The following is a 26930-nucleotide window of genomic DNA, read 5'->3' as shown; positions in this document are numbered from 1 at the left end:
CCTTTGGAATTGAATGTAATCTGCAAAACTAAATGCAGATCTGTCAGAATTAGGTGATATTTTCTCAATCCAAAATAATATTGTCTCCCGAACTAAATCCAGAACATTTGGCAGAAGCTTATTGTAGCCGTAGGAAATGGAAGGTGACGATTTTTTTTTTCTGTTGTGACAGCTCTTGCACAGCAACTATAAAAAATCTGCAGTGAAGAAATTCAATCCCATTTTTCCCCTCAATTTTGGTCTCACTTGAACCTCCTGCTTATTAATCAAGGCATTCATGCATCATTTGTCAGCCCCACACTCCGAGCAATTCACAATTCAACCTGCAAGCCTGGTTCGACTTTCAATGAGGATGCAACCATTGCTGATTGCCTCTGGTCATTTAATTGTTTTGGAGAGCTGCTGTTATTTCCTGCAACAATGCTTAGATACTGTCTGCATCCAGACCTAGGGATGAATATCAGGTGAAAGAGGCAAGCAGACTAGAGGGAGGTTTGACAAATTTAGAAAAAAAATCAGGGGCCAGAAAATATTAGGGAGCGGGGATGAAAAGAAGCAACAGGGGCTGGAAGTGTCAGCAAATGGTGGAAATTAGATTGTAGCAGATTGAGAGGAAGGTAGATAACGAGAGGTTTGAGGCCTCAAGCATGGTATGGGATCCACAGGAGTGGTGTATTAAGCTGCATGATGGTCAAGAGTTATTCATTCAGAGATTGATCTTATGTAGACGAAGATTGTAGTAAAGTTTGTTGGGGTACAGAAGGCATTAAGTATGTGGAGTCATTTTCTGTGGGAAAATGAGCTAACAGGTTGATGTTAGCGAGAAGAAATGGGTCCAAGAGGACACATGGAGCTCAGAGGGAGGACAAACACAGAGAAGGAAGAATGGAAGAGATGAAAATTAGTAGGATGAGGGGAATTAGCAGAAAATGTGGATTTCGGGAAGCAATTATACAGCAAGGCAATTGGAATTGTAGCTCTTACTCATGTACAACAATGACATTTTACTGAAGATGCATGGGTCCGCACTATCAGGAGCCCATAACAATGCACCAGAGGCTGTTCACATCGGGAAGTCAAAGTTCCAATCATTCATCAAACTGATGGAAGAAATGCAGAAAGGTTGAACATAGCACATCGACTGACAGATCATCAATTATTTGTGCTCCCTGACAATTCTAGCCTTTGGTGTTTACAAGTCATTGGACCATTTAATGAACACCTCCATCTTGTTGTAGCCTCTCCCTCTCCTTCTTTCTGAGCAGTGCACACCTTTCTTAGGGGCTCCTTTGGGGGCTCCTGCGATTGATCTTCCCTATCTGACTCTTGCCATCTGCTTTTGGTTGGTGAGTATGGCCCTGTCAGTAAGCTGCTTCCCATATGAATTTGCCACAGGTCACGCCTCTGGAATGAATGGAGCAAGGACCTGCAAGTGGACCAACACCTGAACACTTTTAACATGGAGCAAGCTCAAGTATTATTAGACTTGGATTGCCATCTCATGTCATAAACATTTCTTCTTTTCTCTACAAACTTCTAATCACTCTCTATCCTTTCCCTCAATCCGTAATGCATTGCTACCTCCCCTATCTGCCCTCTTTTATCTTCTAGTGGTTGTCTAAGCTCTTTTATAACCTACTTTAACTCTTAGTCTAATTATTAGCAGAGAGTAATAGTGGAAGGATACTTGTCGGAATAGAGGCCTGTGACTAGTGGACTGACTTAGAGGTCATTGCTGGGCCCATTGCTGTTTGCTATCTATATCAATGATTTGGATGAGAATGTACAAGGCATGATTAGTAAGTTTACAGATGACACCAAAATAGGTGGTATCATGAATAGTGAGGAAGGTTATCAGAAATGTCAGCAGAATCTTGATCAGCTAGGGAAGCAGGCTGAGAAATGGCAAATGGAGTTTAATATAGATAAGTGTGAGGTCTTGTATTTTGAAAAAATCAATCAAGGTAGGAGTTTATCGTTGAATGGTAGGGCCTTAAGGAGTGTAGTGGAACAGAGGGACCTTGGAGTTCAGGTGCACAGTTCTCTGAAAATGGAGTCAAAGGTAGACAGGGCAGTGAATAAGGCCTTTGGTCTTCATCAGTCAAGGCTTTGAATATAGACGTTGAGAAGGTATGTTGCAGTTATATGGGACATTGGTGAGGCCGCACTTGGAGTGTTGTATTCATTTTTGGTCATGTTGTTATAGGAAGGGTGTTAATAATCTGGATAGAGTACAAAAGAAATATACAAGGATGTTGCCAGGACTCAACAGTCTTGAGTTATAGGGAGAGTTTGGACACGCTGGGACATTTTTCTTCAGAGGACAGGAGACTGAGAGGGGATATTATTGAAGTGTATAAGATCATGAGGCATGGATAGGGTGAATGCACTCAGTCTTTTTCCTAGGGTTGGGAAATCGCAGACTAGAGGGCATCAGTTTAAGGTTAAAGGGGAAAGAATAAAAGGGAACCTGAGGGGCAACTCTTTTGCGCAGAGGGTGGAATGCATATGGAATGTGCTGCCTGCGGAAGTGGTTCAGGTGGGTACATTATTAACATTTAGAGTCATAGAGTCATAGAGCATGGAAACAGACCCTTCGGTCCAACCATCTATGCTGACCAGATATCCCAACCCAATCTAGTTCCACCTGCCAGCTCCTGGCCCATATCCCTCCCTATTCATATACCCATCCAAATGCCTCTTAACTGTTGCAATTATAACAGCATCCACCACTTCCTCTGGCAGCTCATTCCATACCTGTTCCACCCTCTGTGTGAAAAAGTTGCCCCTTAGGTCTCTTTTATATCTTTCCCCTCTCACCCTAAACCTATGCCCTCTGTTCTGGACTCCCCCCACCTCAGGGAAAAGATGTTGCTTATTTACCCTATCCATGCCCCTCATAATTTTGTAAACCTCTATAAGGTCACCCCTCAGCCTCCGACGCTCCAGGGAAAACAGCCCCAGCCTGTTCAGCCTCTCCCTATAGCTCAAATCCTCTGACCCTGGCAACATCCTTGTAAATCTTTTCTGAACCCTTTCAAATTTAACAACATCTTTCCGATAGGAAGGAGACCAGAATTGCATGCAATATTCCAACAGTGGCCTAACCAATGTCCTGTACAGCCGCAACATGACCTCCCAACTCCTGTACTCAATACTCTGACCAATAAAAGAAAGCTCACCAAGGCATTTGGACAAACACAGGGATAGGAACGGATTAGAAGGATATGGGCAAAGTGCAGGGAAATGGTGTTCGCGTAGGTGGACAGTTTGGTCGTCATGGACCAGTTTGGGTCAAAGGGCCTGTTGGAATCTCTGGCTCTGTTATTTGCCTTCTAACTCTACTTCATTTCTTGTTTTTCATCTAGTGTAACACCATTTGTCACAAATAGTTCAATCAAGTAAAACTTCATTGATGTGGGCCACTGCCTATGTGAACCTTTACTAAAATATATTGAAACTTTTCATAGCTGAATTGGAAAGTTAACCTTTAGCCATGATATTGTGAAAAATTGATCTCTTCTACAGCATGTAAAACAAGAATAGGCATGGAAACTTCAATTACTGTGTATTGAGCAAGCAACCAAATAGCAATTTCAGCTTTGACAGAACCAGAAAATGTTACAAATTAAACAGTAATTAAGAAAAGAACAAGGGGATGGGAATTAAAAATACCAAGAAGCAAAAAAGGATGATCTGTCAGATTTTACGAAGCGAGAAAGCACAGAAAGTTGAACAACAAAAGTTATAAAGACAACCAAGTGCCTCTAGCATTTTCTGTTTTACTTGAACTATCCAGTACTGCAGGAATTTACTTTTCCTGTTTAATAGTGGTGGCTTTATCAATGCCCTCTAATTAGTTATTGGTAAAAATTCACCTACACAGAACTGAAGATGCCATGTATCAACTTTAGTTCTTTTATTATGCAATTTATTTACAAATTAATAAAGCCAAGCAATACACTTGTTCACTGAAAGTGTTATATTCTCTGAATCATCTTCAGTTGCTGACACTTCATCTGTAATTGCAGAAGTGTCTTAAAGTTTGCTTAATGAGAATTATTTGTTTGTAACACTGCTGTGTGCAACTGTGGATCATATCTTTGTGAGAACTTTCCTATAGTGAGGTAATAAATCTGCAACTAAACTCAATATGCTTATTACTTAGCGAAAATGCATTCATATTTACCTTTCATTAGCTGGTACTCTGCAGCATTTGGTATCTGATATGATGAATTGGGAACTTAAATTAATGATCACAGTCTTGGTTTTTTTTAGATTACTTACAGTGTGGAAACAGGCCCTTCGGCCCAACAAGTCCACACTGCCCCGCCGAAGCACAACCCATCCATACCCCTAACCTACACTACGGGCAATTTAGGATGGCCAATTCACCTGACCTGCACATCTTTGCACTGTGGGAGGAAACCCACGCAGACACGGGGAGAATGTGCAAACTCCACACAGTCAGTCGCCTGAGGCGGGAATTGAACCCGGTTCTCTGGCGCTGTGATGCAGCAGTGCTAACCACTGTGCCACCGTGCCGCCCACTGGTAGTGTTTGGTCTGGTGTTTGCAGTCTTAATATTTATTTGATAATCACCACTGACTCAATGGTTCACAGAGTTAGTAATTTAAACAAAGTATTGACTTATTTAGAGTGAACAGTGGATCCACTGTGACTGAATTTGCTACATTTTAAAAAAAATGTTTGACCTTTATAGAGTTGCACATGCACATACACATATGAATGTCTTGGGGTTGTACTTGTGCCTGGTTTTCCCTGTAAAAGTTAGTTATTGTACAGGGCCAATTTTTCTCATTGCTTGGTCCCTTTAGATCTTATTCTATCACCATGTAAGTGTAGTACATATCATGTCACCGTGCCTTCAGAAACCTTCCAGGGTGCTGTGTGGCTACATAATTTAGTGGGGTCATTGCTCACACCTTATTTTAAATTTCAATCCCCATCTTGGGATGCGACAATATGATATGCATGTAACATGGAGAGAAGAGGGTCAGAATAATGTTCCAGAGGGCTTTTGTGAGACATTCTTGATGATTCAGTCATGCGGTAACATTAACTTCTGCATTTGTGTTGATTTTGTTTATGATTATCTTTTTTAGACAGAGAGAGTAACACAAATAATATTAATTCTTCCAATTTTGAATCCATCAGTAAGATGTTTTTGTTAATTGATGTTAAGTAAATTTCACATACTGTTTTCAAAATACGATTATACTCACATTGGAATCAGTCCCTCTACTCCCAGCCTCTGAAACTCAGTGCCCTACTATCCACCCCACACTTGGGTCTGACTCCCTTTGCCCTAACTACAGCTGCTGCCAACACTAAGGCCTGGATGGGTGGGCTCAGTTCACTGAATAACCACTGCCCTGTCCTCCTGTAACTCTACTGTATGGTGTGGGGGTACAGGTCCAAATAAATCATTCAGCTGTGAAATCACAGTATCCCTGTCTCCTGCCCTTGTTGCACTTCCAATCATAGATTCTGTCTCTGGTGGAGCAGCAAGATGAGGAAAGAGGCTGTAGTGAGATCTGGAGCAGGGAGAATGGGAGAGACAAGATCTCTGAATGGAGGAGCCATTCTTCATACAGTCCACTTACACAGATTGGACATCCAGTTGAATTTTTCCAATGCTATTTTTGGAACTAATTCATTCACAACCTCTATGAATTTGAAGTATTGGTGCAGGGAGCTAAAATTATCTCAAAATAATTGTTAAAAATGTGTGAAAAATTAACCAATAATATAGACATTGCATCAAATTCTCAATTCAAATTCTCTTCGATGCCTGTGGAATGTAATTTGATTTTATTTTCAAAATTTTCACACGAAAAATCATTACATTTTATATTTTTCTATTAAAATGATCAAATTTAAGAAAAGCATATACTGTCACTCAGAGACACATGCAAATTTCAGATATTTCAGTCACTGGAGTCCACAAATTCAAAAATGTTAATTTGATTAATATTTAAGGATTCCTACACACCATAAAGTGTCTCTGATAAAAGACACAGTTTGCCAAAGTTATTTATCAGAACAATTTGCAAGAATGTCAATGTAGAGGGAAGCAGCAATTTTATGAATCAACTTGTTCAGGGATGTTGTTACACACCCCTGGATCAGCTTGACCTTGAACCCAGGCCTCCTGGCTCAGAAGTAGGGACACTATCACTTCACCACTGCATCTGAAGATACTAAAGGAAGTGGATGTGGAATTTGGGAGGAACTGGCCACATTGTTCCATTACTCCTTGGATATGGGCAAATGCCAGAGTGCTGGAGAATTGTAAGTGTTACATCCTTATTCAAAAAAAAGGATGTAATGATAGACCCAGCAGCTACATGCCAATCAATTTAAACTTGTTGGTGAGAATCTCTTTGCAGAGCATTGACTAGGATTTTATTGGGCCAATCAGACTGAATTCAGAGACGGGGTTGCTGGGGATTTTAAAAATAAAACATCTTGTTATGGTTGCTAAGCAATATCCATCCACTTAACCCCCTGTAGTAGAATCTGCTAACAACATACACACAGACACACACACATATAGACAGATACACACATAAACAGACAGACACACAGACACATACAGACAGATACACGCACAGAGAGACATGCACACACACAGATGCAAACACACACACCGAGGTACGTGCACACTTGGACATGCACACACACATTATACAGAGACATGCACACAGAGACTCACACTAAGATCACATGCAGACACACACAGACATGCATGCACACAGAGACACAGACATGCTCATCCAGAGACAAGTACATGGAGACACACACTCACAGAGATGGACATACATACGCAGACACATATATACAGAAACACAAACAAACAGACATGCAAACACAATCCAGAGATGAAAGAGTTTAGTTCTCTGGATTGATTGGAAAATTGAGTGTGGGTTTTTTTTGGATAAAATAGGATTGAGAGGAGATTTGATCAAGGTGTCCAAAATCAAGAGGGTTTGGACAGAGAAATTGTTCGTATTAGCAGAGGGATTCATTATCAGTGATCTGGTGTTTTAAAAACTGAAAGAATGGTGGATGCTGTAAATCAGAAACAAAAACAGAAATTACTGGAAAAGCTCAGCAGGTCTAGCAGCATCTGTAGAGAGAAGTCAGAGTTACGTTTTGGGTCAAGTGACCCTTCCTCAGAACTGATGTTTATCAGAAAAATAGACAATATGAAGAAAGATAAGTATGTAATGACTAACCAGGATCAGGAATATACTGTCTAAGAGATGAATGTAGGATGAAAATATGCAATTGGCAAATAAAGCTGCACATTTAAAACTAAAATTATAAGTGAACAGCACTGTTTTTGTTTTCAGTTACTTACCGTCAAACCTGAACACCGGCTGTCCAGACTTTCAGATATTCAAAGCTGCTCTTACTTATCTGACGTCAGTTGGGATGCTGTCTATGAGAAGAAGATGGAACCTGGTTTTGTTCCAAATGTAAGCAAAGAAAAACACCTACCTCAGTGCAAGCACATCGTAAATGTGGATAAAATCAAATAGTTGAAATACATTCTGTAACCTGTCCATCCACTCACATGAGAGATTACTGTTTAAGTATTTTGAAGACAAATAAAAAGTCTGCATTCCCTCAATTAGCTTTGGAAATGACAGTTTCAAGCAGTAACTATCAATTATTTAAACAGAAAGGTCGGCTGCACTGTGACCCCACATTTGAACTAGAAGAAATGATTCTAGAGTCAAGGCCACTGCATAAAAAGAAGAAAAGACTGGCAAAGAACAAATCCAGGGACAACAGCAAGGATAGCTCCCAGTCAGTAAGTCTTCGTTCATTTAGTGGGTCATTGTATTGTTAAGCTGAAAGTGCATAACAGGTTCTATAAGGTCTGTTCAAAATAATTACAGGAAGAATGTGCGCTTCAATATATAGCTAATTTATTGGGTTAAAATACTTAATACATATATTAATTAATAATTGTTTGTCTATTCTACTGATAGATATATTATAAAGTTATGTAATTAGGTTAAATAACAGAGATAAACAAATGAGTCTCACTTTATCTTTCTATTCACTGGGGACCTTGGTGTCTGTGGCACTCAGAGCTCTATCTCAGGTTCCATGACACTGGTCACATGAACCCCAGCCTGATGGTGAAAAGTTCAATGAGTGAGGCAAAGTCCCTAATGTTCTGAATCCAGGGTTACATGCTGAATCCCCATTTCATATTAACGATAGTACTTCTCCAGCCCTGAAAGTTAAGTGGAAAACAAGTCCACGTACACAGCTCAAGCCAGTGGCTCCCACCAACCCTCAAAGTCAGGCAGTTTCCTCACAGTCAAAACAGGCTATTTTTGCATTGGGCCTGTTTTTCTTGCACTTTTTCACTTAACTTTAATTACTCAGTGTCACATCTAATTAACTCTTAATGGTTACCCCTTAATCGTCTGTCTTGAATTTTAAACCCAAAACTATAGTAATGTGCTTTAATAGTCCATCAATGCTGTGTTCACTATATAATACAAACTAACTCAAACGAAGAAGTATGGGCATCTGCATCTGTTACCTGAAGTATGGTAGTTAGCCCAAGAAAACACATTCTGTATAATAGAATGTGACTCTGAGAGGATTTTTTTACAGTTCTATGCTGTTTACTTTCATTCATTGAGTCATACAGCACAGGCTATCCCTAAGCACGGAAACAGTCTGACCAGTCCATGCTGACCATAATCCTAAACTAAACTAATCTCACCAGCCTGTGCTTATCCCATATCCCTCCAAACATTTCTTATTCATGTACTTACCCAGATGTTTTTGGAACATTGTACCCACATCTGTCACTTCCTCTGAAATTCAATTCACATCCATGAACCACTCTCTGTGTAAAACAAATTGCCCCTCAAATCATTTTTAAATCTTTTTCCTCACACCTTAAAATATGTCCCCAGTTTTGAAATACCCCAACTGAGGGAAAAGACCAGCCATTCACCTTACTATACCCCTTGGGTGAAAAAGGTTCCAGCCTATCCAGCCTCCCCATATAACTCAAATCCTCCATTCCCAGCAACATCTTGGTAAATCACTTATGAACCCTCTCCAGCTTTTAATATCCTTCCTTTAACAGGGCAACCAGAACTGGACACAGAACACCAGAAGAGGCTTTACCAAAACCCAATACAACCTCAACATAATGTCCCAACTCTGACACTCTAAGGTCTGAGCGATGAAGCAAGCGTGCTAATGCCTTCTTACCTACCTATCTAAATGTGATGCAAACTTCAAAGAATTATGAACCTGAACCCCTAGGCATACAATACTAACCAAGGCATTACTTTTAATTGTATAAGTCTTGCCCTTGTTTGATTTACTAAAATGCAAGACCTTGCATTTACGTAATTAAACTCCATTTGCCACTCGTCTGCCCATTGACCCAACTAATTAAGATCTCTTTGTAATCTTAGATAACTTTCTTCACTGCCCACTAAAACCACCAATCTTGGTGTCATCTGCAAACTTACTAACCATGCCTTCTATATTTCCATCGAAATCAATTATGTAAATGACAAACAAAAGTGGATGCAGCACTGATGCCTGTGGAACACCATTGGTCACAGGACTCCAGTACAAAAAACAACCCTCCCACATCACTTTGATTCCTGCTGTTAAACCAATTTTATATCGAGTTGGCAAGCTCACCCTGAATCCCATTTGATCTAACATTGCTAATTAGTCTACCAGCGAAACCTTGTCAAAGGCTGTACTGAAGTCTATGTAAACAACGTCAACCGCCCTGCCCTCATCAATCTTCTTGGTTACTTCCTCATAAACCTCAATCGAGTTTATGATACGCAATTCCCTTGCACTAAACCATGCTGACTATCCCTAAGCATTCTTTGCCTATCCAACTGCACGTAAGTCCTATTTTGCAGAATCACTCTCAACAACTTACTCACCACTGAAGTCAGACTTACAAATCTATAGTTCCCAGGCATCTCCTTACATACCTTCTTAAACAAAGGCACAACATTAGCCACACTCCAGTCATTTGGCACCCCACCCGTAGTCATAGATGGTAGAAATATTTCTGCAAGGGGTCCCTCCATTTCCTCCCTAACTTCCCACAAAGACCAAGGATACACTAGATCAGGTCTTGGAGATTTATCTACCTTCATATTTTCTAAGACCTCCAGCACTTCCACTTCTGTAATGTAAACTGTTTTCAAAACTTCAGTATTTATTTCCATGAGTTCTCCAGCCTCCATTCCTTCTCCACAGTAAAAACTGACACAAAATATTCATTTAGTATCTTTCCCATCTCCTGAGGTTCAACACAAAGACAACCTCTTTGATCTTTAAGTGGCCCTACTTTCTCTCTGGTTGCTTTCTTGCTGTTAATGTACTTGTAGAATCTCTTTGGATTATCCTTAACATTATTTACCAAGGCTATCTCATATCCACTTTACCTTCCTGAACTCCCTCTTAAGAATGCCCCTACATTCTTTATACTGTTCTGGAGTTTCATTTGAACTCAGTTGTCTATATCTAATAGATGATTCCTTTTTTTTCTTGACTAGAACCTCAATATCTTGATTCATCTATTGGTCTCTAATCCTAACAGCCTTACCTTCACAAAATGTGGAAGAGAAAGCACATTCTTACTCACCATAGTGACTGCTGCAGTTGAATACTTTAACTATGGCCCTCTGCCCTCAAAGGCCAGTTGCTATTACATGTAGACACATATTTGAGATTGAAGAAAGTGTGTAAAAAATTCAGAATTTAACAATGTATCTGTGGCACAACCACTACATATGTTCAAGTAGGATCATTTAGAATTTTGGAATTCAAAAATTCTGGTAATTGTTCTTTTTATTTCTCTGAAAGGATAATGAGTATCTCCAGGAGTGTTTAGAAGTAGTGAGACAAGAGTTTATGGTCTTCAACAGAGAAAAGTAAGTATGGTAAGAGCATTTTATCGTTAACCTTAAAGCCACAGAGCAAATGCAGCTGATGTGCAGGAAAAGACAATTCTCTGAATATCGACCCTAACCTTTCCCATGGTCTACTAACCCCTTCATCTCCTCACCCACACTTCAAGGGTACTAATCTTTCAAGCAATTTTATTTCATACTATCAGCACAACTTTTATTCTGTAATATTTTAACAATTTAATTGAATGTCTTTAATTCAAGACATTTGCAAGGACAGCAAAGTGGAATTAATGGATTTCATCAGCGGAAATGCAACTAATGAGCCTGGTATCACGTACAAGTTGGTATTTCACTTTATGTGATAATGCTTCGTTGAAGTGCATTGGGTCATTTATCACATCTTAGGTGTTGCATAAATGTAAGTTGTTCTGCTGTCTGCCAGGATTTAACATAAATGTCAAATTAGTGGGCCTCCTACATTGGAACAGCCATTTCACATGGCTGCAGCCAGATTAAAATTGGCACTTGTGTAGGGTACGTATTTTGTTTTGCATGGTTTCTACTTCTTTTGTTACTTTGCGTCACAGCCTGGTTCTGAGGAGAACGGGATTCTAGGTTACATTCATGGTGCGACGTGCTTAGGGTAAACTAGGTTTTTTTAATATGAGTCAAACCAGCTCCCAATAATCCTTGATAATATATTGAGGGGCTAATCAAATGGGAGGTCTATATGATTGTTGACCCACCCTATTCTGTTGCTAAAGCTCACAAAAGGAATACAATTGAGTAACTCTGTATTGAAGAGATACTGAGAGATAAGAATCAGGTCACCAGTGGTTTGTCCTGTTTACCATCACTAGGTTAGGCTATCAGCAGTGCAGCCCGGCATATGAAATACATTTATATTTGACTAATAAGAAGATTGAATGAATCATTGCCACTGATAAGGTTAAACACAACTTCTTTTGTAAAGTTAAACTGGCTTAATTATAGCAGTAATATTTCTTGTGCCTCTTCAGATTTATTTCACTGTAAATATTTTTAAATGTCTAGGGAGAAAAATCAGTGCAAAGTTTTACCAAGATCAAAACCAACAGTTTGGACTGGCACCTGTCTTCCTTTTAGAAAATGGTAATGACATGGGTTTAATCTTTGGAAAGACACAAAGGGTCTTTATGTTTGTCAGTGATTGCTATTGCTGATTTAGTCCTGCAAACTTAATGAAATGTCCTTATACAATCCAGAAGGAAGATATTACCCATGAAAGTGTAAAAGTGCACGTAACTCTGGGGAGCAATGAGTATTGTGAGGAGGGCTGTAATTTTGTCACAGCACAATTTTTGTGAAATCATGGTTTAGTTGCGATCAAAAGACACAGATTTTGGAAAAACTAGAAAATCGACAAATTTTTCAAGACCAAAACTAATTTTATTTTTATAACTTTTTAATACAAACTCAGCAACGATTTCTTGCGTTGGTGGCTATTGCAGCGGGTTTGGGTGCTCCTTCCTTCTTGGGTTGTTTCAGGTATATACTGCTGCATTTGAGGTCTTGTAGATGAAGTTGGTGACCATCTCCCTGCAAATGGCCTCACAAGTAGATAGGGTGGTAAAGAAGGCGTATGGCATGCTTGCCTTTATTGGTCAGAGAATTGAGTATAAGAATCAGGATATCATGTTGGAGCTTTATAAGACTTTGGTTAATTCTGGTCATAGGAAGGATGTGGAGGCTGTGGACAGGGTGCAGAAGTGCTCTACCAGGATACTGCCTGGATTAAAGGATATGAGCTCTCAGGAGAGGCTAGAAAAGCTTGGATTGTTTTCTTTGGAGCAGCGGAGATTGAGGGGATATTTGAACAAAATCTTTAAAATTGAGATGCATAGATAGAGTTGACAGTCAGAATCTTTTTCCCAGCAATGAAATGTCTAAAACTAGGGGACATGCATTTAAGGTGAGAGGGGGAAATTTTAAAGGAGATGTGAGGGCATTTTTTTAAACAGAAAGTGGCAGGAGTCTGGAATGTGCTGTCAGGGGTGGTGGTGGAGGCAGATATGATAGGGGCATTTAGGAGATTTTTAGATAAGCATGAAAATATACAAGAAATGTAGGAGATATGGACCAATGCAGAAGGGATTAGTTAAGTTTGGCCTCATGTTTGACACGACATCCTGTGCTGTACAGTTCTGTGTTCTATGTCAATGTTCTATCTCCTACCTGTTAGAGGAGAGGTGAGGAAGCCAGGATTGCTCCAGTAGGTAGTAAATCTCTGAAGACCATCAGCCTGAAGCCAGACTGCTGGCTGACCTTCAGTTTGTTGGCCCTGTACGTACCTTGGGCTTGGAAAAATGCTTCAGTTTCGGTGGGATGACTGACTATTATGAATGTACCAGTTGTATCAGTTTCCCAGATCTAAGGAAGAGACGGTGAAGACTCACCATATGTTGCCTCTGTTTGGGTAGCAATATCATTTGCTCCCTGAATGACCTGAAGTAAGCACATTCTGTTGTACATGAGAGCTACATTCATTCTATTGCAGATTTATATTTGAAAGAAATTGATTGGGGAGCATTTATAAATTACGTCCATTTAAATGTCCATGTTTAATCCATTGACCCACAATTCATTAAATATATGTAGAAAGATTTCAGCTGACGCTACAAGTGATGTAGCTTGAATTCTGTAAGTTGAACACTTTTTTTTCTGTAGCAATAAATCTGAAGGCATAATTTTATAGTTTATGCATTTCAGCATTTTAAATTTTTAATGGTCCTTTTTTTCTTGACTGTGGATGTACCACAAGAATATCACTGAACAATACATAGTTTATTGTACCTCTCCTATAATGGAATGCACCTACTTCAAAGAATAACATGGTACTATAGAGACATCTTCAGAAGTATACAGCTCTACTTTATAATTGTTGTTCTTTCTTAACCATAATTGTGTGTATTGTATTGCTTAAATACCTAGTTTTTCAAATATTCCAATGCAGAAAATCTTTCCTAGAGTTCCAGATATTCTTCATTTTAGGAGCGAATTATTGGAGCAAATACGTTGAGATGACATAAACCAAAAGGACCATTTGCTTTTTTTTTTGCATCATTATGGTCAAAACAACAGACTTCCTGTTACCTTTGTCCCTTTCTTGCCCTATTCCACCAAACATTTTCTGAATTGTAGCAAATATGAGTGGAGATTCCAAGAAAAGAATTGGACTGAAAACATTCTGGTCAAATTAATGTTGAAATGCAGAAGTATTCAAAAGATGTTAATTGTAATCATTCTATATGTCTCTGTAGTCAAGCAGATTTGTGTTTTGCCAAAGTTGTTCCCTTTACTGCAAGATAAATATAATGGAACAGAAAACTATGAATTTGAATTTCTCTAACACTGTCAACATGCATGATATTAACTTTAATGTTCACATGAATTCTTCAGTAGGTGCAATTTATGTAAAAATCACAGGGGGTTAAATGGATTGTTCATAAAAACAGATTAGTGGCTCATAATGCTCAATTATGCAACACCATTTAGTGCAATGTATCATGATTGTAGTGTTCAGCTAGCTCTTACCACACTGTTGAGTCACTGCATGATCCTCTGCAGGATCCTAAAATCGTGAGAGGTTGGCAGTAGATAAAGCCACCCTGCACCAACCTCTTAAATGGGACGTACATTGTCTCTGCTGCAAGAAGTGGAAAAGTGGATACAGGTCCCTTTGATATAGAAAAATGTGAATAATAGTACAACATGAGACAGAATGGTCTCAAAGGTTCTTAGATAGGGCACTTATGGCCTTGCTGGAAGAGATGCCCCTATAATTATACGGAGTCAGGAACCCTGAAGAGGGCAGTGGGACCAGATAGGGTACAAAGAGTCAAGTCATAAAAACCTAGAAGCAGTGCTGCATAAAGTCCACTGCCCTCTTGTAAGTGGTCAAGATCAGTGGGTTCAACTTTCAATACCATATCTGATCAACTGAATGACCAGCCTTACATACTGCTCAGTGTATTACACTGCCAATACTCACCTGCTATACCCAACAATCTCTATCAATCAGAACTCTTCACTAACATCCATATCTTCACCTCACCCTCACACACTTTTTACAGCTGTAAGTCCATCTTACAGCTGTGGTATTTGTGGGCAGAAGGATGCTCTTTCATTGTCTGGGCCTTAAGGGTCTTATTCTTTATGGTTGTAGAGGATCAACCGCTATCAAGTCTTAACAATGTGTAGTTTATTGCACAGTAGTAATAGGTACAAGCGACATTAACTAGTTAAACATTGTTAGAGACAAAAAAAAACTGCAGATGCTGGAATCCAAGGTAGACAAGCAGGAGGCTGGAAGAACACAGCAAGCCAAGCAGCATCAGGAGGTGGAGAATTTGATGTTTCTGATACTGCCTGCCTTGTTGTGTTCTTCCAGCCTCCTGCTTGTCTAGTTAAACATTGCTACAAAGATTATCAGGAGACATTGTTGACACATCTGAGATTTAAAGCTATTCTCTCAATTTCCCTTTGCAAGACACTCTAACATCATCAGGTTGGGTGGAGCAACATGCACTCTCCAGTATTGACCCTTTCATTATACAACAACAATTATATAATGTATAACAATTTGCACACAGTTGTAGTTACTCAGTCTCAATAGCCACATTATCCTAACAGATTGCAACAAGCTCACTGATGTATTCATCTGTCTTTCAGGTTAAAGTGATATACAACTGAGGGCTGCAGGAGCTAACGGGTAGTGGGTGGGGGGAAGGGAGTGGTGGTGGGTGTACAGGTACATAGTCCCAATCCTAATGGAAGAGCCAATGCTCAATATTAGTGGAGGGACAATGTAGATGCCCTGGCCAGTGATGAGGCTGGAACTTTTGAAGATATTGGTATCCTCATATCCAATCTTCCTTCTCATACATATTTCCCCCTCATCCTATGCACTGTCTGGCTTGCAATCAGCCAACAGTGTAAGCATGCATCATTAAGTTCCCCCTCTTCCTCACAAGCCCTACCTTTCTGGCTTTCTCCTTACAGATACCCAACAGGTGAAACTAATTCAGTAGTAGTGGAAAAGAGGTAGAAGAGGAAGAAGATAATCTTGAAGGAGAACTCCAGTCACTCAGTCTCATACTCACAGCCATTCATTCAGAAGCAACACTGTATGTAATTTAGGAGCAACATAGTGATGAGATCTGCATGTGGTATGACAGTGGGGCAGCATAGGGCTCAAGTGTAAAGAGGCACCTCTGCAGAGGGCTTCAATGAGCACTTTGATCAGAGAGGTTACAGAAAGACACTGATAGATATGTGAAATGAGATGATTGTTGAATTAGTAGATCTGCCTGAAAGAATTCAGTCAATGTCAAGTGGATTTGAAGAGTCCAGCATCCTCTAGACACGTCATTTCTACTGAGCCAAGAGCCTATCCTTTGTACTATGAAAGTGGTGACCAACTTTATAAGCATATTTGTGGATCCAACTGCAATGACCACATCTAATGCCTGACGTCTTAGCTTCCATTACAGCACCAGCTGAAACTACCCAACATCTGGGTGGTGGAGTAGAAACTCTCAATCTCCTGCTGTACAAGGTCAACCTGTTCTCTGTAGGCTTTAAGTGGGCTTAAGGCTCTCAGAGAAATCCTCTAACAGATTAGTTGGATTGCTGAAGTGTCTGCTTACTCTCACGATTACAGTCCTTGCACTCTGAGTATCTCCACCTGTCAGCGCAGTCAGTGCAAACTACTGCTGCCCATTTTCAGATGGTACAATCGAAACAGTGACCTTCTGGACCCAAAGCTGCTCAATGGGTCATCTCAAGGCTGTCCGCAGTTTCTCTTGGATTGACAGTCAGCAACGGTCCACCAGCAATACTGCAGTCACTGGGGTAGCATTGCAGAGTAGCATTAGGATAGGCAAAGATAAACAGGAAACAGACACTATAGTGATTAGTTGATCGTGCTAGGCAGAAAGATACCATTGATTTATCAGCATGGCTTGGAATGTTCAGTTTTATTCTTTTATTATATTTGCCATCATGCCCAAGCAGTGGATGTGAGGCCCAGTCTCAGGACAGCATGTTGCAAGACAGTTTGCGAATGTGGAATTGGGGTTCTGTTTTATTGACATCAGGCGAATTGTTCCTGCACAGTCTGACAAGAAAGAAGTGAACTGTTCCTGCTGCTCCAGAGCTAAATGCAACAGACTGATGGGAACGGCTGTGCCTTCATGATGAGCAGGCTATGCAGAATGCAGCAGATGACCATGGATCTTTACATGCAAATAAAAGTGAAATACTAGAAATCTGAAACAAATGCACAAAATACTGGAGAAACTCAGCAGGTCAAGCAGCATCCAAGGGGAGAGGAACAGAGTTAACATTTTTAGACTGACATGACTCTTTGTCAGAACAGTTCTAAGGAAGAGTTGTATCAGACTTGAAACATTAACCTTGACAACCATCCTACTGAGTGCTGCAGGGTTCCCCATGAGGGGTCCGGGTTGACTTCAGCATGCATGTGTTCCAAAACATGTCACGAGATGGCACGGTTTTCATTGAATGCATACTGTATGTGCCCGGATCATGTACCAGAGTCATGAGTAAGACAGTGAACACATAAGCCTTGCTGCCCATAAGCAATCCATTGGTTTGTTATATGCTGTCTCAAATGTAGGTCACACATAGGACTGCCACAAAACAAAGACATCAGGACTGCTGCCAGGATATTAGACATTGACCAATATGATTTCCTGCATGTTGCTACTCCCACCTGGATGGTGTTATTGTTTTAGTCTCTTTTGACTGTGGTACATCTCAGAATTAAAATGAGGCGCCCACAAAGCAATATGTGTGTTGTCTAATGCATCCTGCCACATGGGGATGCCTTCACTTATTGCTTAGCCTGCTCTCTCTAGCAAGAATGACATGTTGTTAGTTCTCACTGAATAGAAGGTGTCAGCATCCACTCTTCTGCAGCAGTGGATGGCAGGATGTGTGATGTTGTAAATATTCAACCTGAAAGGAGATCCTGTCAAAGTAGTTTGTTGCCAGCTGTGGCAATACGGTACACTTCCTGCTGTTTGGTTGCATTGTAGCTGTAGCAGGGGCAGATTCCAGTGAGGCATGGCTGTTTTACACATTGTTCCTTACTGAACTTCAGGCAAAAGGATTGCTCTTGTACCCTGATGGCTATACACTCCTGCTGAGAATGCTTCTCCTCCTCTGCCCTCATCTCCCATCCTTCCAGCTCTAAGTAGATTTTGTTCAATCTCTAAGTCATGCTGCATTACAAGAGGAATGTACCTATTTTTGTGCAGAAATCTTGAAGTTGTTCTACAGTATTCCTGGAAAACTTCAGCAATTTCAGAATACACTAGAAAGCATCAAACTGTTACACCATCGAAGCAAGAGTTAGTAGGAATTAAGCAGCGACGACCTCTTGATGATGATCCCTTTAAATGGTATGGGTGGGCAGGAACTCTGCTACTGAACACATCTTCATCTGCTTAATGTTACAATAGGAAGGACTGACCTCCGGCATGGCAAAAGTAATGTCAAATCGGCACTGCACGCTGATTATCCCTACAAGCTGCTTTCTCTGCATATCTCTGACAGAATCACACTGCACATCCATTGATATCCTCCCCAATATGGTGTCTGGTATGATTCACACCAGAAGTTAGCTCGAGTGCTAAAGATCCTCTTCCAGGTCTCTAGGGGTACTCATGACACTCCTCTTCAAAATTTTGTGCCAATCATCTTTCAAGAAGACAGAATTTTTCAGACTGCTCCTTTAACTTGCACAAAACAGTAATATGCAGGATTTACCTGGAAAGCAGTCATTTTGGTGGATTGTTAAAACAAAGTATGTTCTATAAACTATATTGCCTTGGATACACATTATTGGTTCACTGCAGCATTAGGTTTACAATAACTAATTGGCATTACATCACACTTCTATCCTAGATTACTCTTGTGCCCAATTCAACATTTATCACAGTCAATTCAATCAACGCCTCTGAAAAGTATTATCTGATTATTATTTCATTGTTGTTTTTAACAGTAAGTTGTGCACAAAATTACTTATAACACTTCAGAAGTACTTCATTGTGTATTGAGTACTTTGAGGTGACCTGATGAAAGGTCTCATAAAGATGCATGGGCTTAGATCTTCTAACTGGAAGCTAGTTGCTAAATTATTGCACCTTGACAGAAACATTAGAGGATCACTGGAAAGTCCTGAAACACGGACTACCCAGGAACAACCCAGGAAGTTAAAACTTCTGATGGGGAACTATCCAACATGGGCAACCCTCTAGATTAGTTCACATTCCTGAGTTAAGTCATAGATCGAGTTCCTACCTACGTACCTTAATAGTTGCCTGGGAAAAGTTGTAGGAATTAAAACCTACTCTAGCTCCTGGGAGAGCTTCAAACTGATCCCTCAATCCTGATATACAATGAACCAACTAGGAGAAAGCGAGGACTGCAGATGCTGGGGATCAGAGCTGAAAAACGTGTTGCTGGAAAAGTGCAGCAGGTCATGCAGCATCAAAGGAGAAGGAGAATCGACGTTTCAGGCATAAGCCCTTCTTCAGGAATGAGGAGGGTGTGCCAACCAAGCTAAGATAAAAGGTAGGGAAGAGGGACTTGGGGGAGGGGCGTTGAGAATGCGATAGGTGGAAGGAGGTTAAGGTGAGGGTGATAGGCTGGAGAGGTTGGGAAGAAGATTGCAGGTCAAGAAGGCGGTGCTGAGTCCAAGGGTTGGGACTGAGATAAGGTGAGGGGAGGGGAAATGAGGAAGCTGGAGAAATTTGCATTCATCCTTTGTGGTTGGAAGGTTCCTAAGTGGAAGATGAGGTGCTCTTCCTCCAGGCGTCGTATTGCCATGGTCTGGCGATGGAGGAGGCCAAGGACCTGCATGTCCTTGGTGGAGTGGGAGGGGGAGTTAAAATGTTCAGCCACGGGATAGTTGGGTTGGTTGGTGCGGGTGTCCCAGAGGTGTTCTCTGAAACATTCCGCAAGTAGGCGGCCTGTCTCCCCAATGTATAGGAGGCCACATCGAGTGCAGCGGATGCAGTAAATGATGTGTGTGGAGGTGCAGGTGAATTTGTGATGGATATGGAAGGATCGCCTTGGGGCCTTGGAGGGAAGTGAGGGGTTAGGTGTGGGCACAAGTTTTGCATTTCTTGCGGTTGCAGGGGAAGGTGCTGGGAGCGGAGGTTGGGTTGGTGGGGGGAGTGGACCTGACGAGGGAGTCGCAGAGGGAGCAGTCTTTCCAGAAAGCTGATAGGGGAGGGGAGAGAAATATATCCTTGGTGGTGGGGTCTGTTTGGAGGTGGCTGAAATGACGAAGGATGATACAATGCATCTGGAGGTTGGTGGGGTGGTAGGTGAGGACCAGTGGGGTTCTGTCTTGGTGGCGATTGGAGGGGTTGGGTTCAAGGGCGGAGGAGCAGGAAGTGGAGGAGATGTGGTGGAGAGCATTGTCAACCACGTCTGAGGGGAAATTGCAGTCTTTGAAGAAGGAGGCCATCTGGGTTGTTCGGTATTGGAATTGGTGCCCCTCAGACATGGGGCCCCTGAGGAACACGACGCCTGGAGGAAGAGCGCCTCATCTTCCGCCTAGCAACCCTCCAACCACAAGGGATGAATGCGATTCCTCCAGCTTCCTCATTTCCCCTCCCCCCTCCTTTTCTCCGTCCCAACCCTCGGACTCAGCACCGCCTTCTTGACCTGCAATCTTCTTCCTGACCTCTCCGCCCCACCCCCTCTCCGACCTATCACCCTCACCTTAACCTCCTTCCACCTATCGCATTCCCAAAGCCCCTCCCCCAAGTCTTTCCTCCCTACCTTTTATCTTAGCCTGCTTGGCATACCCTCCTCATTCCTGAAGCAGGGCTTTTGCCCGAAACGTCGATTCTCCTGCTCCTTTGATACTGCCTGACCTGCTGCGCTTTTCCAGCAACACATTTTTCAGATACAGTGAACCAACCCCACATTCTTTAATATCTTCTCTGACCTTATCGACTCCCTCAAGGTGACGACTCAACCTGACACATCTCCAATCAAACCTGACCCAACACTCCCATCAAACCTCATTCTTACACAACACTCCAATTAAACCTCACTCCAACACTCCAAATAACCTTCATTTCATCCAACACTCTGAACAAACCTCACCCAATACCCCGCTATCTAATAACCCCTGACCAGGCACCTCCACACCCGACCTAAACTGACCAACACTTTTCCCTGAACTCAACTTCTCAACAGCTCTTCCAGACCCACTCACCCATGCCCTCACACATCTGCAGCCCTACCTCACTCTTATGACACACCTGTCTCCCTACCCTCTTATGCACCCATACACCACTCTGTCCCCTTCTCTTCCTACCATGCTACTGTCATACACTTAGCTTGTACACTTATCATCTCTATGCAACTTCTCAAAGAGGCTTTGGATCTTTAAACTTCACTTTGGACAGTTACTGGTGTAAGGAGGGGACGTGACTGGGCCTCCCTTACCTATCTGTTTCCCAAGAAGCTTGATTTGGATGTTCATGGCAGAACTTTGGAGCTCCAGGGCAGGGCAATAAAAGGGAAGTGAATGACAACTTTATCTGCACATCCACCAATATCATTTATTGTATTCGTTGCTCCCGATGCGGTCTCCTCTACATTGGGGAGACTGGACGCCTCCTAGCAGAGTGCTTTAGGGAACATCTCCAGGACACCTGCACCAATCAACCACACCGCCCTGTGGCCCAACATTTCAACTCCCCCTCCCACTCTGCCGAGGACATGGAGGTCCTGGGCCTCCTTCACCGCCGCTCCCTCACCACCAGACGCCTGGAGGAAGAACGCCTCATCTTCCGCCTCGGAACACTTCAACCCCAGGGCATCAATGTGGACTTCAACAGTTTCCTCATTTCCCCTTCCCCCACCTCACCCCAGTTCCAAACTTCCAGCTCAGCACTGTCTCCATGACTTGTCCTCCCTGCCTATCTTCTTTTCCACCTATCCACTCCAGCCTTCCCCCCGCCCCCGACCTATCACTTTCATCCCCTCCCCCACTCACCTATTGTACTGTATGCTACTTTCTTCCCACCCCCACCCTCCTCTCACTTTTCTCTCCACCCTTCAGGCTCTTTGCCTTTAATCCTGATGAAGGGCTTTTGCCTGAAATGTCGATTTTACTGCTCCTCGAATGCTGCCAGAACTGCTGTGCTCTTCCAGCACCACTAATCCAGAAACTGACTATGATTGCTGGTCTTTGGATGACCCATGTTTTTATGACTCAGACATTTATCCCCAGGAGAATACGATGTATGCTTAACCAGCAATGATAAGGCATGCTCTTTTTACCCACATTTGGAAATATGGATTACTTTTTAGTCAATGTATTGAACATATTTTAATGATTTTGGCTATGGGGGATAGAACTACACAAAGATCACATTATTCCCAGCAGCTAAAATGGCATCTTTTAAATGTGAAAGCATTAATGTTACGATAATAATAATTATTTATGGAGCTGACCAACTTTTCCCTGAATTCAACTTCTCAACAGCTCTTCCAGACCCACTCACCCATGCCCTCACACATCTGCAGCCCTACCCCACTGATGTTATCACTGAGAGTTCTGTCACTAAACTGTGACAGAATTCATTTCACATTGAAATGTTTCCCTTTTTGAAGATCTAATGTTTGAAACTTGATGATTTATATTCCAACTTCCAAAAAGATATTAGTAAAGTCATGAAAAGTACCATGAGTGCCAATTTTAGTGAGCCACTATGACGAGGGTATTTCACATACCTTTTAAGCAAATTGTAGAATTTTCCTACGTCAGCTACACCAAATTAATTTTTCTAGGCAATTTTAACATGTTGCTCTGAGAATTGCTATACTCGCAACTCCTTGTTGTTTAAATGCAAAACCTAAACACAATTTGCAGTTTGTTTGTTTGAATTTATAGTCACAATGAACTGAAATATATGGTCTCTCAAGCGTCATTTAGAAAGAAAAGGGTCAGGATTAGCTGAATCAATCTGCAATTAAATGTAGAAGACATCGGCCACAGAAGTAATAGACAATCAAAAGTTATCCCCAGAAACAAAGTGGCAGTGATTTGTGGTAAGAATGATTTCAGCAGCACAGTTTAGAATCATTTTGACTTTAACCTTGGTTGGAATGTATAAATTCAACTGAACAAAGCCAAATCATTAATTAGCTTCCTTATTTTAATTTATGATTGGTGTATGTACGTTTATGTGTAAACTGAATTAATTAGATTCTTTCATGTTAATGAATTTTAAGGGTTGTCTGACTGAAGATCATACTTATAATCACATATATTTACAGTTTTACCACATTGTCAAAAAACATTTGGTAGAGGTTCCCAAAAATAATGCATATTCTCTTACCTCCTGTGTTTTAAATCTGTTCATAGGTTAAAAAAGAGGCCAGAGGAACCAACGGCGTCTGCATCAATGGTTGAAGCAGAAGCAAAACCAGAAGCAGTTGCTGAAGATGAGGGTGAAAGTGGAAATCTGCACATGTGTAGTTCAGTGTGTTCTTCAACAAGTAGCAGCTAGGACTAAAAGGTCAGGCTGCTCTTTCCATCTGTCTTAATGTTTCTCAGGCTGCTTCACTGGGCTAACAAGCTTTATTAAAGCTTTCAATGCCGTTTGGAAAAGAAAATCATCCATTGAATAATCTCTGGATATCCAGTGAACTACAACAGAATAACATTGCTCAGTGAATTTATTTCGTATATTTTTAAAAAAAACACTGGAAAATAGGCAGATTGATGCTCTTATGAACTGAAAGGTAGATATTCTCTATGCAACCATATAATGGCACATTATGTCATCAATTTAACAGGATGTTGAATGTTTAAAACAAGTTGGATCTGTATTTCTCATTCAGTTGTTTTTGTGCTTTGTTCATGTCTTGCTAATAGTATGTCAAAATCTTTCCATGCAATGGTCCTGACTAATAAGAGTCATAATATTCATACAAATTTGACATAAAGGCTGATTAATAATTTACAATAATTTTACTAGAAAAGAATACATTTACAGAGTACTGTTGGACTACATTATCGTATAATAGATCTAATTAACAAAAGTTTCTATCACTTCATAATCTTTCATATGGGTGGGAGGGGAAATAGAGAACTGGAAGATTTTATGTGTAAATAGTGACAGCATTGTTGTGTATCCACAGTTTTATGTGGTGGGCTTTGATAGGAAAATGTATTATTGAACCAAATTTTCATACAGAAGCTTACACTATTTCCAAAAATGTTTCAAATGTGCAGGCACAACTTATGGGCAAGGATGCCAAAGCTTTTATAGCACTGACATTTTCATTCATAACATGCAATTAGATATATCTAATTAGCATATAACTAAATGGCTTGAAATTGTATTAATATTCGATTTGTCACATCCCGTGTATACTATTGCTTTGACTGACCATATAGTGTGATCAACTGCAAAATATGTTAGCAAAATAGCAGTTAATACAATACGCATTACAGATGTTTGGTATCAGCTGCTTTTACAATAGGCTATTATAATTGATAGAATCTTAGGGAGACATGATGAAACAGGTAGAAATTTCAATCAGTGATGTTCATGAAGTACTTTTATTACACTGCATTTTTGTGTGCGCTGGTTTTATGTTAACTAATGTAAGATACGCAGCTCAGCACGTAGTGTTAAAAAAAAACAAAGCACACACAGGAATGTAGCACAAGATTGCTGCACACTTTGCTGATGGGAATTTCAACCTTTGAATGTTAGCAGTTACGTAGCTCAATTTACTTAAGATACCTGTCAGTAAAAATGACAAATGGTAAATTATATTTTAAAAACTTATTGTATGTATTCAAATGTTATTTATGTATTTTTTGTTGCATGATTAATATATTGGTTTTGGACTGAACCCTGGTCCTTGAAAATGTGCAATGATGAGCAAACTTTTCAAGAAGAGGTTGTATCTCTGTAGTACTGAGATGTTGAATTTTTAATATTTAAAGAAATGGAGCATGATCCAGTTTCTTGCTGTATTGGGAAAAACAAGTTGGAAATAAATTTGTTCTTGTACATAACAACAATTAGGCTTTTACTGTTTATTTTACAAAACCACTTTCAAGCAACAAAATTTAACTTAGTAGCTGAAATGAATTTTATACAAGATTGTACCCAAAATTTATCATGACCAAACAATCTAAGATTACTTTTGAAAAATTGAAGCCATATTTTCTCATTATCTCTGTGACTTTGTATCTCTGTGAATCTCTGTATCTCAAGTTATCTCAGCAACTGCTGAGATTAACATAAATTATTCAGGATTAATATAAATAGCTTTATTTTTCAGTAATCATTGTTTGTGACTTCGTGTATCTATATAATTACAATTTAAGTGGCTTGAATATTCTAAAATAGTTACTCATCTGGCAAACTAATGATGATTGATAAAAGCTGTCTCTGTTCCCAGACCAAGAATGAAAATTCTTCCTCTACCGAACTCGCTATCAATATTTCTGTGAATGTTGATTGTTTTTTATTATTATGTGGCGGAGCCGGTGTCGGACTGGGGTAGACAAAGTTAAAAATCACACAACACACGGTTTTCATTCAACAGGTTTATTTGGAAGCACGAGCTTTCAGAGCACTGCTCCTTCATCGGGTTGCTGTTGTGTGATTTTTAACTTTTTTTATCGGTACAGATATCACAATACAGTTTACCTTAAAAGCAGTGGCTAGTAATGGTCCTTGAGGTTTCCCCTAAGAATGTTTTATATGTTCACAGTAAAACAATCAAAGAACTGAATCTTCTCATATTTTGGCTAAATGTCATTTTCATTGAGTATTATGGCGAGTATCCCTCCAAGAGAAACATTTCCACACACTATCATCACAAACATGCCTCATTAACTACCTACAACACCTCTGTTGCAATTCTCTTGTTTGATGCCATCCTAATTCTGCCATTTGTCATATCTGGAGATCCTTAGCATTGCCAGGATACACCAGCATCACTAGGACTGGTGTCATGCTATAAAGGCTACTGCATAAGTGGCCAAACATTGGCAAATTGAAGCAGAGGTTCACCTCGGACATGGCAAATGAGGGGAAGTTGATTTTCCATTTTGTGGACAGGGAACTGGAGATTCTGGTGGATGAGATGGTGCAGAGGCCACATATCCTTGTGAAACAGAACCAACTGAAGAGGTAAAGACAGCAGACCCTGCCAGCGTAGTCTGAGGTTGCTACCAGGTCTAGCAAAATGCCCAGTAATGCAGGAAAAATGGTCAATGATCATCTTCACTCCACCAAGTTAAACAAATGCTACTATTTACTCTCTTTGACCTCTCACTTCCTATATCTCTACAACTGCAATCACCTGACACCGTGACTCTTGTTCTACAACTGTCACTATTGCCTGCAACACCTTCCCTCACTCACTCTCACCCACACCACTCTGTTCACCCTGCATGGTCTCTGTACAGCCTCCTCATCATATTACTTTTCCATCACCTGCACAAGCACTAACCACCGTAGCCCATTTAGTCTCTCTCATTCTCTCATTATTGAGGATAATGGCTCACCACAGGGCCCAAACAGTAAGGAGAGGTGGTAGCTGGTGGTATTTGTCTCTTCACTCCTTACAAGGTTGAAGATCATGGCTCTTGAAAGCAAAGATCAGGACTGCCCCTGCGTAGATGCCAAAGCCTCCATGCCCTGGCACACAAGTAAGATTTCATTGTTCGTTGCTCCCATGGCCTCCTCTGTGAGTTTATTGGGTACATGCCACAACTTCTAGCCCTTGGTCGCCACGTTTTCTCTCTTTTGTCTAATGCAGGCATGGTGGGATGCCCAAGGTGCTGGTGGTCAAGAGGACTGCCCCACAAAACATCCCCTTACTCCACATCTGAGACTGAAAGTATGGATG

The 26930-nt window shown here is 40.8% G+C and overlaps 1 protein-coding gene across 4 annotated transcripts in view; it reads left to right on the top strand.

Annotated features, from left to right (window-relative positions):
- Positions 1 to 25089, top strand: part of LOC140463540 (serine/threonine-protein kinase 32C) — a 348144-nt gene extending 323055 nt beyond the window's left edge. For 2 of the 4 annotated variants that reach the window (XM_072557665.1, XM_072557664.1), the window contains exons 9-13: positions 7380 to 7505; positions 7712 to 7843; positions 10909 to 10976; positions 12009 to 12086; positions 23416 to 25089. In XM_072557665.1, the coding sequence (XP_072413766.1) occupies positions 7380 to 7505; positions 7712 to 7843; positions 10909 to 10976; positions 12009 to 12086; positions 23416 to 23560 (549 nt within the window). In that variant the 3' untranslated portion in view covers positions 23561 to 25089. Of the gene's footprint in view, positions 1 to 7379; positions 7506 to 7711; positions 7844 to 10908; positions 10986 to 12008; positions 12087 to 23415 lie in introns of all 4 variants that reach the window. The other 2 variants (XM_072557666.1, XM_072557667.1) reach the window with 2 other exon arrangements.
- Positions 25090 to 26930: the final 1841 nt, after the last annotated feature.

The sequence above is a fragment of the Chiloscyllium punctatum genome, chromosome 38, assembly GCF_047496795.1.
Source record: "Chiloscyllium punctatum isolate Juve2018m chromosome 38, sChiPun1.3, whole genome shotgun sequence".
In the NCBI taxonomy this organism is placed as follows: Eukaryota; Metazoa; Chordata; class Chondrichthyes; order Orectolobiformes; family Hemiscylliidae; genus Chiloscyllium; species Chiloscyllium punctatum.
The sequence above is the reverse complement of the archived record's forward strand: the minus strand, read 5'-3'. Positions and strand labels throughout refer to the sequence as shown.